Source organism: Photinus pyralis, unplaced genomic scaffold (genome assembly GCF_008802855.1).
Source record: "Photinus pyralis isolate 1611_PpyrPB1 unplaced genomic scaffold, Ppyr1.3 Ppyr1.4_LG1, whole genome shotgun sequence".
NCBI classification, from domain to species: Eukaryota; Metazoa; Arthropoda; class Insecta; order Coleoptera; family Lampyridae; genus Photinus; species Photinus pyralis.
In genome coordinates, this window is record NW_022170249.1 from 29,904,352 (window position 1) to 29,919,680 (window position 15,329).

The 15,329-nt window shown below is 36.6% G+C and overlaps 2 protein-coding genes across 4 annotated transcripts in view; both read left to right on the top strand.

Moving 5' to 3' along the window:
• The window catches only part of LOC116169688 (adenosine receptor A2b-like), a 149,766-nt gene that overhangs the window by 82,477 nt on the left and 51,960 nt on the right, over window positions 1-15,329 (top strand). The window lies entirely within an intron of this gene.
• Window positions 10,788-13,714, top strand: LOC116169717 (elongation of very long chain fatty acids protein 1-like). Its single transcript, XM_031485877.1, has 6 exons — window positions 10,788-10,877; window positions 11,771-11,921; window positions 11,966-12,156; window positions 12,200-12,586; window positions 12,633-13,472; window positions 13,517-13,714. Exons 2-5 carry the CDS (start codon window positions 11,774-11,776, stop codon window positions 12,783-12,785), a joined length of 879 nt encoding a protein of 292 aa, XP_031341737.1. The 5' UTR covers window positions 10,788-10,877; window positions 11,771-11,773; the 3' UTR covers window positions 12,786-13,472; window positions 13,517-13,714.

A 15,329-nucleotide genomic window follows, 5' to 3' on the forward strand; every position in this document is an offset into this window, starting at 1 on the left:
AGAAGCTTTACAATAAGTGTATATATGACTTCTGCTATAAAATAAGGTTTTCTATTAAGATACACGACGATAAAGGGAAACTAATCTCGTCAAACTTAATTCATTCAATGGTTAAAATATCCCTTTATCGTCTTATATAATAAACTAGATTTTCCCCCACGACTTCGTACGCTCAAGATTGATGGGTATATGATTCCGATCTGGTCCAATTGTGAATCTAAACCATCCGGGGAGACACAGAGGCGCACCTACTTGCGAGGTATTTTTTTAACTCTGAAACTAGTGACCCAAACATTTCAGCAACTACCTACGGAAACCGTTACCACTCAGTTTATGTTTGACCAGATGTAATAGCACATAACCAGAAACGGCAAGTTGGTGATCAAGCACTAAAGAGTTACGAAGTTCTCACTTTGTCGAGATCGATCCTTGATATCAAATCTCGTTTACGACCCCTTGAACCATTTCACAGCAAATGGCCACTCGTTATTAACAGGTGGAAGATAAGTCAAAGGCGTCGGCACTCGTAGACATCGGTGAATTTAATCCAAAGTTACAAACTTGTACATCGAACCAGTTTCGTATGTATCCGTAATTTAAACGGGTACAAGTAAAAGTACAACCCTAAAATAAATCAAAGGTAACCCTCTTCGTTGATGTCATAATGTTGATGTATACAATAATTAATTGTAGATGAAGTAGCAATTTTGTTGTGCCGATGGAGAAATATGTGCTAAACCTAAAGAACGGTACACTTCAATTACTGGAAATGCAAATTGCGATAATGATAATGTTTATTTATTAAAAAACAATTTCACATTGTAATACATCCTCACAAACAATACATTTACGAGGTGGTCTTCACAAAATCAAAAAATTCTTTTTCGTTATAGAACGCGTTATGTATCAACATAGATTTAATTTTTTGTTTAAACTTCGGTATACAGTTTACATATGACCTAGGCAGTGCATTAAAGTAACGGCAAGCATTATTACTTACGATAAAGAAAAAACGCAATTATGTCCTTACTATTGGAGGTTATAGGTGCATCCATCTTAATTACTGCGGAATCAACCGCTGACGACACGATAAGATATTTGTTCGTTCTCTTGGATGTTACAAAAGGGTCTAAGTGGTCAATCTGAAGAGTGTCGAATGGTATTGCGATTTTATCTATAGGGTGCCAATATCCAGCCCTTGTGTCACCCGATTTCTTGTTGTACAGACGGGCAAGCAACATGATATGCACCTTTTCACATACCGTCCAATGCCAGGAAACCAATACTCTTTACTCATTGCTGTATTTGTCTTTTCAACTGACAAATGCTCAATACCGTCGGGGAAAGAACTTGATGTCTCGCGGCTCTTGGAACAACCAACTTGTACAGTCGACCTTTTCCGAGGCGTATTCTTAAATGAATTTTTCTTTATCTTGAGGTTCTTTCTGTAGAGTTTCTATTACCGTCTTACAGCTATCGTCAGCTAGTTGAACACTTAGAATCTATTCTACGAAGAAGGAATAGGATTTCAGCATCGACTCGCAAAAGGCTTGTTCTAAATGCATTACAGTTACTCGAAGGTGCTAAACAGTATCGGTTACAGCAAATGCTCTCGAGTTCATAAGATGATACATCTGTTCTTCCTTGGTGGTTTGGCGTGAAAAGTACATCACAGGTCCTATTTCGTTGCTCTTGTAGAAGAATTCCGCCAATACTCAATTTGGATGCATCCTGTATGCACCTCGTTCCAGTTCGTAGGCTGGAATCGTATATAGTGTTGACGATAACTTCTCCTTGAGGGTATCGAAAGCTGTCCTTTGTTCAGTAGGTACTCAAAGAAAACATTACATCCTTTTCCGTTAGTGATGTTAAAGGGCGAGCAATAGGAGCAAAGTCCTGTATATTTCCTTTTTCGAATTTGGACGCCTATATTGCTTATTTAATGTCCCAAATACTCTACTTTTTCCATGAAGAACTGGCACTTAGATCATGGTTGACTCAAATTACGTTTTTAATAGGTCCAAGCCTGAGTCAAACTTCTTTTGAGGCAGTAATTCATCATCCATATAAGCTATAACGTTTCCAGATCCAGCTTTGGAATACAACGATAAATGTAATAAAAAATCTTTAAACAGTAATAAATATGGACAATAGGTCCCCCAACGGAATACCCGCTACAATAAATACATGAAATGATACAACAACTAAGGCATAAAGATACACAAATAATGTAAGTTTAAGAAAGCAAAGAAACGATCGTGATAATATTTTGTTTCGATAGATCATAAAAAACTATGTTGGTATGCACATTTTCAGATTTAAATTTATCAATGGAACGGTTTGCGTGAAACAGCCTGTAGGTATATGTATCAATTCTTCTCCGTACACTTTCAATGTCGTTCTCATATTTGTTCTAAATTATTACTCTATATATTCAAATTTCGAAATAAAAGTAAACCTTAATCCATTAAAAACTGATAAATTACGAGCAATAAAAGCCTCAAGATGGAAATGAGTTCTGGGAAATCCGATTGCAATCCTGAAGCGAGGAGGATTGTTTCCTGTGTATAAAGGGGACGATGCGCTACACCCGACCCTTGTACTGCACCGAAAAGTAGATCAGGAGGCTAGACGATGAACAGGCGATAAAACTTGTAACCTAACAAACATTCGACAAACACGGACAATGCGCCACCGGTAGGAAACAGGAAGCAGGTAGTCGAAGGAACTCCACGTCACTTACATTTTGAACACAATACTAATACTGTGACACTTTTCCTGTCGATTAAAATCGGTCTACTTTATGAAGTTACAGAAATAGGCCAGTCCTTTACGACATTTTCCGGCTCCGAAGGAATTTTACTAGGCATTGCTGTGCTGTGTGCAAACGGTCACTAAACCACCCACGTAAACACCTGTCTAACTAGCTCCATTAAATAAACTTGATTATACATTTTTTCACTACAATGAAAAAAAAACTCTCGATAAAGACTTAATTTTGTTAATTTAAGATTCTCAAGCGCACTTTCAACAACTCCAAGGAATGATTAATTGAATAACACCTGGCATGACTCTGGACAGGAATGTCAACCTTACAATTTAGGGTGCGATTAAACACAATACAAGTGTATAATCAAGTCTTTAAAGCACACGCAACGAGTTTAAGGGCACGACGCAAAGCGGAGTGCCTTTAACGTTGCAAGTGCTTTAAAGATCAATAATACACGTGTATCTTATAGTATTTTTTATTATACCTGCAGTATAATTTAAAAATAGGAAATACAATGAAGTCATATTGACGTTATACTCGAATACATGTCTAATTAAGTGGGCTGGGTGTTCGTAATTTCACGATTGCTATGGAAATGTCACTTGACGTTTGCTTATAAAAATCATCGTCTTGGTGAATTAAACGATTTCCGTTGAAAAAGATAATACACCGTCCATTAAATTTCTTGTTGTAAAATCTAAACAAACGTTGGTAGGTGTAAAATCCAAATCCAGTAAAGCCTATTATAAAGAATATGAAAAGTTGTTTCCATGGATGAATAGGAAGTTACTTACGAATACAGTCTTAAATGCATCCATAATGCTGGCATATATGAAGGAAATGTCAAAGGTATTTAAATCTTCTATATTTTGGTGCATTCATTCAAAACTTTAAAGCAATGCTGCGATTAAAAAGTGGAACAGATTTGGAAGCATACCCTAAATTACGCGGGTTTGTGAAAGCTTCAACCAAAGGATAGGTACAAAAGCCAAAGAAATGTTCTGCATTTACAAAAAGCGACCTAAGAGGATTTTTTATTTCATCCAGATGACAGTTTCAAAAGTCATACTTGAAGTATCGTTACTTAGCAACTTTAAAGCACGTGTGTTTTAAAGGCCCTTTTTCGCACGCATTTGAGTGTTTAAAACGGAGATTGTGATTCAGGTATAATAAAAAATAATAAAAAGAACACATGTGTTTTCTATAGAAAATTTCATTTCTTGGACCTGGAGAAGGTCCCTAAAAGAGATACCCGAAAATTCTGCAATGATAAAACTGTAATAAAAAAATAATTGATAACATTTTGTTTACGTGATAAAATATGTGGCATTTTTAAAAGAAAGGGGAGGCAGTTCGCGGTCAGTTTTGAATGCAGTTTTTTAAATGTACCGTACTTTTGCTATTCTTGCGATTCAAGAAAAACAGGGAAATGTGGTATAATATAAACTTTTGGTAGATGTTATTGTATTTTCAGTGATCCATAATATTACATTGATATTTGATACTATTGAACAGTAAATACATTGTTTTACGGGGCATACGTTATAAGGACTGCAATTACGTGGAAGTAAGCACTAAGCACATATTCAATGTTCACATACAATAAATATTTATTTACGTATCGAACCACGTTGAGCAATCGGAAAACCATCGGAAGAATTATTTTGTAGTGGGAAAGTAAATAAAAACTTGCTACCAATTGATGTTCAGAGACCGATGGAAGATGAAGAAAAACAAAGGAACACGATGATTTAATAAAAATCCATTGTTCTGTGGCAATTATCTATGTTGTAGAAAAGTTTTCCCAGGGCTATTTATAGGCGTTGATATTCTTTCAAGGATATAACAGCTGTTTCAAGTTCACAACGGGAAAAGCGCTACTAAATGAGAGGGTGTGTCGAAATTCACTTTAACTTGGAAACTAACATTCCAATGACTCCATTAACATTCCACGAGGAGCAGCTCTGCTGGGAAACAAAAGTAATCCCATAGGTGTGGTTAGCAGTTGAATTGCATCAATTTATCTACTGCACTGGCGAGAAACCGAGCAACAACGCCACAGAGATTTTGGTAATAGTAACAAAAAGAATTATTGTATACGTTAGGGAAAAATTTGTTTGCTTTAATCGAGTATAAAAGGGAAAAAAACCTCGCGTCATTCACGTACGTACAATAAAGAAGTACTGGTCCACAAGCATGTAAGCTAAAATCAATTAGGGATACATTAAAAGTTAAAATACGTATGCGAACGAGCAGACGGTGGGGCCACTTTAATATCATTCGTTAAGCTCTGTCCGCTCTGGATTTGGGAAAATCAATAAAAGCTAACCTTGTCCTATATAGGGTTTAAGGTTAACCGTTAATTATATTATGTGCATCTAATTAATTGTGAGTGAATTGACTACAAAGTAACTTTATGGGAATAATTTGATAAAATGAGCGAACGTGGATCGCGGAGCACCCGTTTATGTGGTTATTCGATATCGTTCATTCGAGATAAGTTCAAGTTGAAGTTCAGCTTATTTGGGTCGTTCAGACTTTCGGGCGCCGCTATTCGCAAGGACAAAGCGTGGGGTGTAAACTTGTAGGATGGTTTTTGTTTGTTTTCGTTTAAATATGGGAATTAACGATTAAATTAATGTGCCAGCCAGTGTCATATTACTTGCACCCTTGACGTCACTTGAAAAAGCTTTTAGGAGGAAAACTTAGAGACTTACAAGTATCTTTGTTACAGTGCTGATAGTGACACATTTCTTCCATTAATGTTTGTGTTTCGTCACCGGCTGTTGATACGTTAGGGGTGATAGTGTAAATTGGGTATTAGTGAAGATTGGCACGTTAAGTTAAATGATAGGATAGCGATAGGGGTAAGTGGAGATTATCTTTCGACGTTCCCCAAATACCGAAGCTCTCAGTCTTTGAGTTATCTATTTCTTCTCGTCCAAATTATATTGAAGGGTAGTAAAAAAATGTTTAAATCAATGTAGTATCAATTTACTGCGAAACTCAACTTCTTCCAAGCGTAAATGGAAACCAAGAAGTCAAAACAATAGAAGTAATGCGGTACGAGTATTACGTGGGCAAACAACGACATCCGCTAAATAAAATTTAGTGCAGATACTGTTTACACTTTCCTTTCCTGAAAGTGAACACTTTCCACAGCAGAACGCAACACAGGTTAGATTACCCTTGATTGGAAAAATGAATCAGGTTGACTAGATTAAATTAAATTTAATTATCGGGGCGCTTTTACGGATATATATGTACGTACACCTGAATATCAGTGGGTATTTAATATGAACGAGTAGAAAGTTTGCGTTTTTGTAAAACATAAATTATTCCTTTGGCGAGGAAAGTCTATTTTGAAAGCTCTTTACTGACAAGTTTAGACATTCCTTTGAATTGAATCACTACCCCTCAATAGTTGAAATGCTTTTCATTTCACATCTGTAACGTGGTTAAGGACGCTGAGTAAAGGGGGCACAAAATAAATCGAGAAACAAAGAATGAATAACCCTAACCACGGCTGCGGCTGCTCACGGAGAGACTAGACTGCGGTAAGAGGTAAAATTTAAGGCGCCACTAACTTTTGTTTCCCCGGTTAGGGAGCCGTGCTCAAAAATTAGAAAATAGCCCTCTGGTGGTCGAGGAAGCTAAGGCTAAAAAGAAGGGGAGAAATACGAAACACTAATTAAGAGGAGCATAACCTGCTATTTAATTTCGCCTGGGACTTAAAATAAAATATTAAACAAAATTGTGACTCAAATAAATAATAAAGACAAACTGTTTGCTTTGGGTTTTTTTCGTTTTGAGGAAAAAAATAATCTAGGGGAGGACAAAGGGATGGGGGCTAGGTAACGGGTAACAATCAACGATTGAAAATCTATAATTACCAGCCTGCTTAATATACTTGTTGACTGCTTGTTGCGAGATCTCACATTACAAACTGGCAGTAATTATAATGGTTAGTATTATGGCGTTACCTTTCTTTATTTTTGATTCTTTTTTTTAATATGGGGAATAATTGGGGCGAAACAAGAGGGGAAATACAAATAATTTGTTGAGGAACAGTACCAATACTTGCTGTTTAGATTGCTGGGTCCTCAGGCGATGTTAAGGGTAACGTTATAGAGTAGGGGACGGTAGAGAAAAAGGGGAAAATAGGGTGAAGAATAGAGGAATGAAACTTAAGCGGTAGGGGAAGTACTGAATTGAAAAAGAAACAATTAAATAGGGAAACTGAAACGAGGGGTAAACGGCGTCTTCTTATCTTCGGACTTCGGAGCCGGCTGACGGTGGTCGTCCAGGGACTGCTTACGTTGAAGATTGTAGGTAGACACCAGTACAGTAAATAAAAAAGAAGGCCCTAAAAGGGGAACAAAAAATATCAACACGCAAAACGACAAACAAACCAAAAACAATTCTTACAAGGTGTTGGAGGCCTTGAAGAAGTCATCCGGTGTGCGACGAGCTACAGGGATTTAATGACAATTCTACAAAAAAATATAGTGAATGTACAAAAAATAATCACAAGGGGTTTACTTACAGACGATGAAACGGAAAAGCGCACCGAAGGATTGTAAAAATAATCGTGGAACAATTAAACTGCGAGATTTGAGAAATCGATAAATCCCCAAAATATGGGCGGCTCGCAATAGTACTCGTAAAACTTCTTGGAGCTTCTGGCGATCTCAAAAAAAAGAGGCTTGGATCAAAAATTATAAAACTTTTCTGCACCTCATGCACGCACAACAGAACGATAATTATTGGAATGGCCCCCGGAAATAATAAAAAAGAAGATAATCACGCAATCAACGACGAAATTTGGGGAAAAATCAAAAAGTAACGGACACTAAGCGGAAATAACAAAAAGGCGGGAAAAATTAATACAACAAACAAACGATAGAGGACGCTACAGAGAAAACAAAAGAAGCGACACAGAACGTAGAAAGCAGGGTGAAAGATAAATGAGCATAAAATCATAGGGAAAAGATTAAAGAACCAAAAGAAATAGGAAGAGTGTAAAAACGGCATCATAGATATAAGGAAAAATACGGCGAATTTCAAACGTAATTTATAATCCCAAAAGAAATAAAAGGAATACTAGAGAATGGTACTCCACTGGTATACAACCACCAACAAAACCCAAAAAAAATCCCTAATTCTAAAATTAAATATGAACCCTAACCGAAATTAAAACCAAAATAAAACTTCTAAAGGGATTTCGAAGGCGACAAAACTAAATAAAAACTGAAGGAGAAAAAGGAACGTAACACATCAATAATCCTTTCCACCATAAAAATAGTAGAATTAGAGCCGGATTAACCAAACATTGGGACGTAAAGATAATCTGTGTACCCACCTCCCCCTTTCCTAGGTTAAGTTTATTACTTCAACAATATTTCGGATGATTGAGAAACAGATCGTCAAGTGTTAATTTTCTGAACCGAACGAAATCTTCGAAGTGAAATTTCAAATGGTGTGCGTCACTCCGATCTCGCTTCTTTCGGAACGTTTCATACTTGTATCGAATGCAAAGATGATGCAATTCACAACACGCTTATCTCGCACTAATACGTATATTAACTCACGATTTACTTCGCACAATGGTATTTTGGTTTTCTTACAATAACTTTTTTAGCAATAAACGCAGACAAAATTCCTTTATTCCCTCCTTGGTGTAAGCCTCGACACCATAACGAACCAAAAAGCGAAAAAAGTAGAATAGCTCTTAAGATAAAGAACTAGTAGCGTCCAGACGGACGGACAGACGCACGAAGAGACGGACGGGCAGACGGACGGACAAAGTGGCCACCATAGCGCATTTTGTTTTAAATTTTTGTGGAAATGCGCTAAAAAAGATAACGGATCGTAAAAATGAAATCACGTCACGAAAAGAGAAAATTTGATGTTAATTGTAACCATTTTCACGTGTAATCAACGAAGCGACGCTTTATTTTTGCTCGTGCGAATACCTCTAAAAACGTGTCTAGATAAAATAGCTATATAGGAAAACCGTAAATAAATATCCAATACAACATAATACCGAACGATCCTCGAGATCTTCACACATACATCATTTTTACAACGTGCCTTAAGGGGTTGATTCTGTCCCACCAGATCAGCATAGCTTGTAAAACATTTTTTGAATCGTCATTAGTTTTACTTTTACTCAAGGTGCCTACATACAAAATTTCATTGATATATCTTAACAAATGAAAAATTTGATTTTGCGCATGCGCATAATAAATTGTTTGATTTGGCATTAGTTTTACTTGTATTCGAGGTGCCTACATACAAAATTTTTATTATAAAAAAATTGGGATTGCGCAAATATTTTGCGTTGCGTTGCGCATGCGCAATTTTTTTTATTCATCTGCATAGTTGCCTAAGAATATTTACTAACACATAGAACCGGACATTCATATGTTCTTTGTGACAAGAATTATAAAAGAAGCCCCTTTTTCGAGGTTTGGGCAGTTTTTGGGCTGTAAGTTTTTAGCCCGTTGGTCTACGTAGCCGAAAAACAATAGCGACCTTTCTTATATCCTAAAGAACATGCGTATCAACTTTCAAAGCAATCGGACGTTTTTACACAAAATGCACACGGACAGACGGACAATAATATAATACAAAATCGTTAATAATGTTACCGCCACGTGTCAGGTTTTAACTAAGTGAGGAAATTTAACGGTTGCTGATGGTATGACATAGCCCTTTTGAGGATACATTTTGTGCTAAATGATATATCAGTGTAACTTAGTATTCGTTGTATTTTTACGTTTGACGAACATTTTCCTGTAATGTCAACGAGAATGTCTTTATGTAGCATTTTTGTATAAGTTGTGGCTTAGATTATAACTGTTTCATCCTTAGGGATTTGGGGCGTGAAAATTTGAGCAACAGCATTTTGCTTAGCTGTAATTATTACGTACGAAAATGAAGCTGCTTAATTTCATTGTCCTGCTTAGCTGGTACGTACAATGTACCGGATTCTTTGGAATAATGTTTATGTATAACATTTTGGAGTAAGAAATACTCCGACACATTGAAATCGTTCGAATTTATACAGGCGTTGTGTGTGGCCATAACATCGTCTAAAACTCATACCAATAAGGTTGACAGGAGAAACGTGTTGGCGACTGATTTTAATAACCAGAGGGCATACGTCCTCTCGTGGATAAAACAAATTCACAATGTCAATAACAAGAAGAAAGTGGCGCTATGTGTGCGTGTAAAAAGTCGTCAGTCGTCGTATCAACTTGACATTAAAGAAAAATTTGATCTCCTTTTTCATCAAAAGTAGTAATTGTTTTTTACTTTTGTTTTCCCATTGAAATATGTATTCATATCGTATGGCAACCTCGTGCATTACTGAATCACATATTTACCCTCTTCGCGGGTTCTTAATTTGCTGAAATAATCTTTTGCTTCGTTGGAGGAAAATACCCATTCAGCTGGAAACAATATTTTTCTTATATTCATTTTGTTTTTCGTGCCCGAAAGGAATGCGAATTGTACATATTTGTGTCACAACCTACGTAAATATTGTTATGGTAGCAATGTTATTGCCAGAATATTGTTTATTAAGCTCTAATGAAGCTAATCAAAAGCCGAAATGCCGACTTAATACAATTGATATTCATAGCCATTTTTAGTATTATACCTTTCTTTAATATTTAATGACATGTCGCTTTATCCCAAACAGGTATAACAATAGATCTTCGCAGCAAAAGATTGTTTTGAAAATCTTCATAACAAAGAGTGTAGAGCAGCCGAGATAACGAAAATGCAGCATTTCTATTGGCTTAGAAGGAACACTGAACGAGACAATTTCATTGGTTCCGCCAGCCCTGTAAGCCACGATTACGTGTATACTGGCGACGAGCAAAAAAGAGGGGAGTTCCCGTTAACTTTGATCACAATAGCGTGCGAATTCTCCGTTCAATTTCTACGATCGTCCAAGCGCGGATTAGGGGGAGATCAAGCTTAACTTCGATCGCAATAGCGTGCCAGTTTTATACGTTCAATTCTCGATCACAACGCTGCATCCGGCAGTTTACTACCTGGGGACGCTAATTCTTTACCTTCCCAAAGCAGGGACAATGTAAGTCCTGCCATGAACAGGTTTGCAAGATTTTTCTGTATCTCGCTTAGTTGAGCCATTTACGCCTTAAGGTGCGTATACATCTGAGCATTGGGTCCGAATGAGCAAGGCGAGCGCGAATGAGCATTCAAATGTGGACGACTGAGCAACGTGCGCCGAGCACGCTCGACCCGATCCAAATTTTGTCGGTAGATCAAAGCGAGCGCTTGCGGCGAACACGCTCATACGTGCTCAGTGTGGACATCGACAGGGAACGGAAAGGACATACCATATTGAAACGCGCACTACGAGCATTCATTGAGCGAAGCTCATGTGTCTCGATCGCGTGTCCCATTCAGATGTGTACTCAGCCCCCTTTCCAAATGCTCATTCGCGCTCGCCTTGCTCATTCGACCCAATGCTCAGATGTATACGCGCCTTTATGCGCTTTGTTTGCGGTGACCGCAAATACGATTATATTCAAGTTTTCTTTTGAAATATGAAATATGAGTTGATTTTTTTTACAAAACGAGCAGGCTTTTCCGCATCTTTGTATGTAAATGCGCCACCAATTTAATCGAAAAATTTATAATGTTCGTATATTTCCATAATTGGTATAGTTTAATTATCGTTTAGTGATTTTATGCTCACTGAATCGAATCTCTTTACAAAGTTCAACCTAATCGCTATTGGCGTTCATTGTCCTGTTTTGATGTTTCTTGAAACTTTTGCAGGCAAGGAACATAACCTGTAAAAACAGTTGTTCACCTAGTTATACTATCAAATGTTAAAATTTTTTTTCGAAAGAACGCAGGGGCAATAGTCACGGTCAAAAGGTTTACTTGTATTATACTTTTGTTTAGTGTTACTACATACATTAGCATATTCTTGATGACAATGCGACATTTCCCTAGTCTATGACCTATGCAAAACAACCTTTGTGGATTACCTTCGCACTTGACAATACGCTCATACAGCTCATTCCAATCGCACGCAGATCGAAACGAGTTCGAAAAATGGAGACTGCTACTGAATATTATAACTTCATATTTGTTACACATGCAGGTTAGTAAAAAAAGCATAGATACAGAATAAATTTATTTTTTAAGATAAGAGGACAACTACTTGGCCACTTATGAGTTCACCGCTGCTACCTCTCACTCTTATCTGCGGGTACCTTTTCGCTGTGTATCATTTCTTACCAAAATATATGACTGGAAGAAGGCCTTACCGCCTCAAAGGTTATCTTTGGGTTTACAATTTGGCTCAAGTAGTTTCGTGTTTCGTAATTATTTATGGAGTAAGTTCAAAAACTGGATTTCAAAATATTAATACTGAACTAGCTTACTGCGTCGGGATGGAGAATTCACCACCTCGTGGACTGTCAAGTGATAGATCTCTCCAATAATCCAAACGCAATTCGCACGGCTCAATGCGTATGGTTCTACTTCGCGCTCAAGGTTGTCGAACTTACGGAAACGTTCGTATTTATTTTGAGGAAGAAGTATAAGCAAGTTTCGCCTCTACACGTTTTTCACCACGCTTCCACCGTTTTCTGCGCTTGGGTCGGGGTCAAGTTTTACCCGGGAGGAATGTCTTCAATTCCCATTATTCTAAACTCAATTGTGCATATCGTAATGTACAGCTATTATTTCCTATCATCACTGGGACCAGGAGTGCAAAGAAAGTGGTTGCAGCCGATTAAACCGATTGTAACTCGGATTCAGATCGTGAGTTGATAGACTTACTATTTCCAAAACTGCAGTTCATTTTTAGATACAATTGCTGATATTATTGGTGCTAGCGCCTCAGGCATTCTCACCACGCTGCGCTGTACCAGATGTCCTAATTTATCTATGCGTACCAGACTTTATAATAAATCTAATACTGTTTCTAAGATTTTACGCAAGAAGTTACAACAAAAAATAGTTTGTACAGATTTAATTTTGTAGTTTTCGATTTGAGAGTATGCTAAAGCGAGCAATGCGATTATTTTTTTCCGATTGTGAAATCGAATTATGAATTATTCACAGAACAGAATCGTAAAGTAAAAAAAATGAGTGGTTCAATCGTTTTTGTTCCGATGATCAATGTCCGGTGTTATTTCGGAAAAATACAAAAGTGATTTTTATTTCATTCATTCAAGAAGTCACTGTAAAAAGGTTGAAGTGGGCGAAATCGTAGAAAAAGTCTTCGATTCCCATTCTACCGAGCATAGCGGACGATCATTACAGCTACTATTGCTCTTCTAGTACAAAAACAGTCACTTCAATCGTCCAAGGTAACCTCCCACTGCAAAACTGGTCGTCTGTGAGGTGTACACAAATTATGGCTATTATTTTTTCATCTCTATCTAACCCGTGCGAAGAAAAAGACACAAGTTTTGCAGTGGGCTGCTACCTGCGACCGTTTTTATTCTAGACGATCTATAATTTATAGGGGAGGAACTTCGTAACTGTTTGTTGACATTCGAGGTTCTGTGTTGCTGATTTTTGCCCTTTTTTTCAACAAGAAAAACATTTGTCCACCCCAGATTTTATCGAGATTGCTATGTGCAATGTTAAACGGCCACTAAGCCACGCACCAGCACCTGTCCAGCTAGCTCAATTAAAACAGGTACTAGCAGAATCTTTTATACCAAATAATTATATTTTTTTCAGAGCACGTCCAGCATCCGCCAGAACTACAGATCTCGATAAGATTTTGAGAACACTCAGCAGCCTGGATCAGCTCCACAATTCCAAAGAATTATATACAAACGCCTGGCATAACCCTGGGTACCAAAAGGAAAATTTAGCATGAAAACTCTTATCTAGGTCGTAATTTGAGCTCGATTAAACACACAATATGTTATTACAGATGAAACAAAATTTATTCCACAAAATCAATCAAGCTGAAAGAAAAAGGGGCAATCAGGGCCAAAATACATTACCACGCAACACTGTTTACCTATAGTTTTCCGCTATTCAATTTATCATGGTTGATCACGATTTTCCCTATATGGCTTATTATAACTATATGGTATCTATTAAGAATTGGCCATTATCCGAAAGCATAGAAAACAGCAATAAAATACTCTAATTTTTGAAAAACTTGACAAAAACCGAGACAAACACGGTATTGAAAATTATTGTCCGGTGTCCTTACTAACTAATTTGAAAAGTAAGATGTTTGAATCCATCCTAGCGGACACTCAACTGTAAGGGTTTGTCGAAAGCATTCAATTTTTACAAATGTACCTCATGACTTAGCCCATATCATCTAATATGGATCGAAGGGTTCAGGCTGATATAACATACACTGATCTACCAAAAGACTTCGATGGAATGCCTCACCACATAGTAATAATATAATAATAGTTTATTGTCCAAACAGAATAGTTCCATAAACTAGGACAATATTAGGTAAGATATGCATGTAGTGCGAATAATAACCGAAAAAAAAAGAAAAACTTTAAGCATGACATAAGTGAAAATAAAGGAAAAATTGACAATTATACACAATACAACTTCTTAAGGGTGTAATCCAATAGAACAATATTTATGCGAAAATAGTGCGATTTATATTTCGTCTCAATTCTGTAAAACATCAGGAGATGAAAGACGGGGCTAATTTTTTTCGTGTAAATTATACATTTAAAAAGTATGCTACAGAACAAAATTTTAATATTTAAGAAAAAACAATTTTTTAGAGCACTACCAATAAAAAGTGAACTTTTATAGGTAAAATGGCGTCAACACAAATTATTTTAAACATCTCCCTGTAGCATACTCAGAAAAAACATTAGCAGACCATAGAGTCATCGACAAACCTTTCACATAAATTACAAAAAATTTTAGACGAAATATTCATTCGAAATTTTTTACGAAAACTTGTAGCGTTTAGTGAAGTCATTCACCATTTATAAATGTACAGTAGGTAACACATCATACGGCAGGCCTAACTTCATTAGCGGCATTGTTGCGTTTATGGGGACTAATTTACAAAATGAAACCGGATTCATTAGAACGTATTATAATTTCATAATATACTGGGTAATAGAATTCACACGGAAAATGTAATTTATTTTTGGGTGAATTAAAAGTTTGCGTCTTTTCTGACGTTTTTTGTAACACCCCTAAAATTTTAGCGTGAAAAAATTTTGAGATTATTCCCATGTAGCATCCTTCAGAAAGAGATATAATTTGCGTTAAAAGCGTTAGTTCTCATTTATTTTGTTCCCGAATTAGACGATTTTTTGAAACACATCTAGAATATTAGTAAAAAAATGTACATTTTTTCTATCTAATTTATAGGTACTTATTCGCTTACATTTCCAGATAGGGTCAATACAATTCATGGAGTAATTACTGGGTTAAAAAAATATATACGTCTTATTAAAAACTGGGAAAAGTGAAATTATTGAGGATTAGCCGTTGTGACAATGATTTGCGTTTTCTAATCGATGTTTAATTATATATGCATATTCGTCAC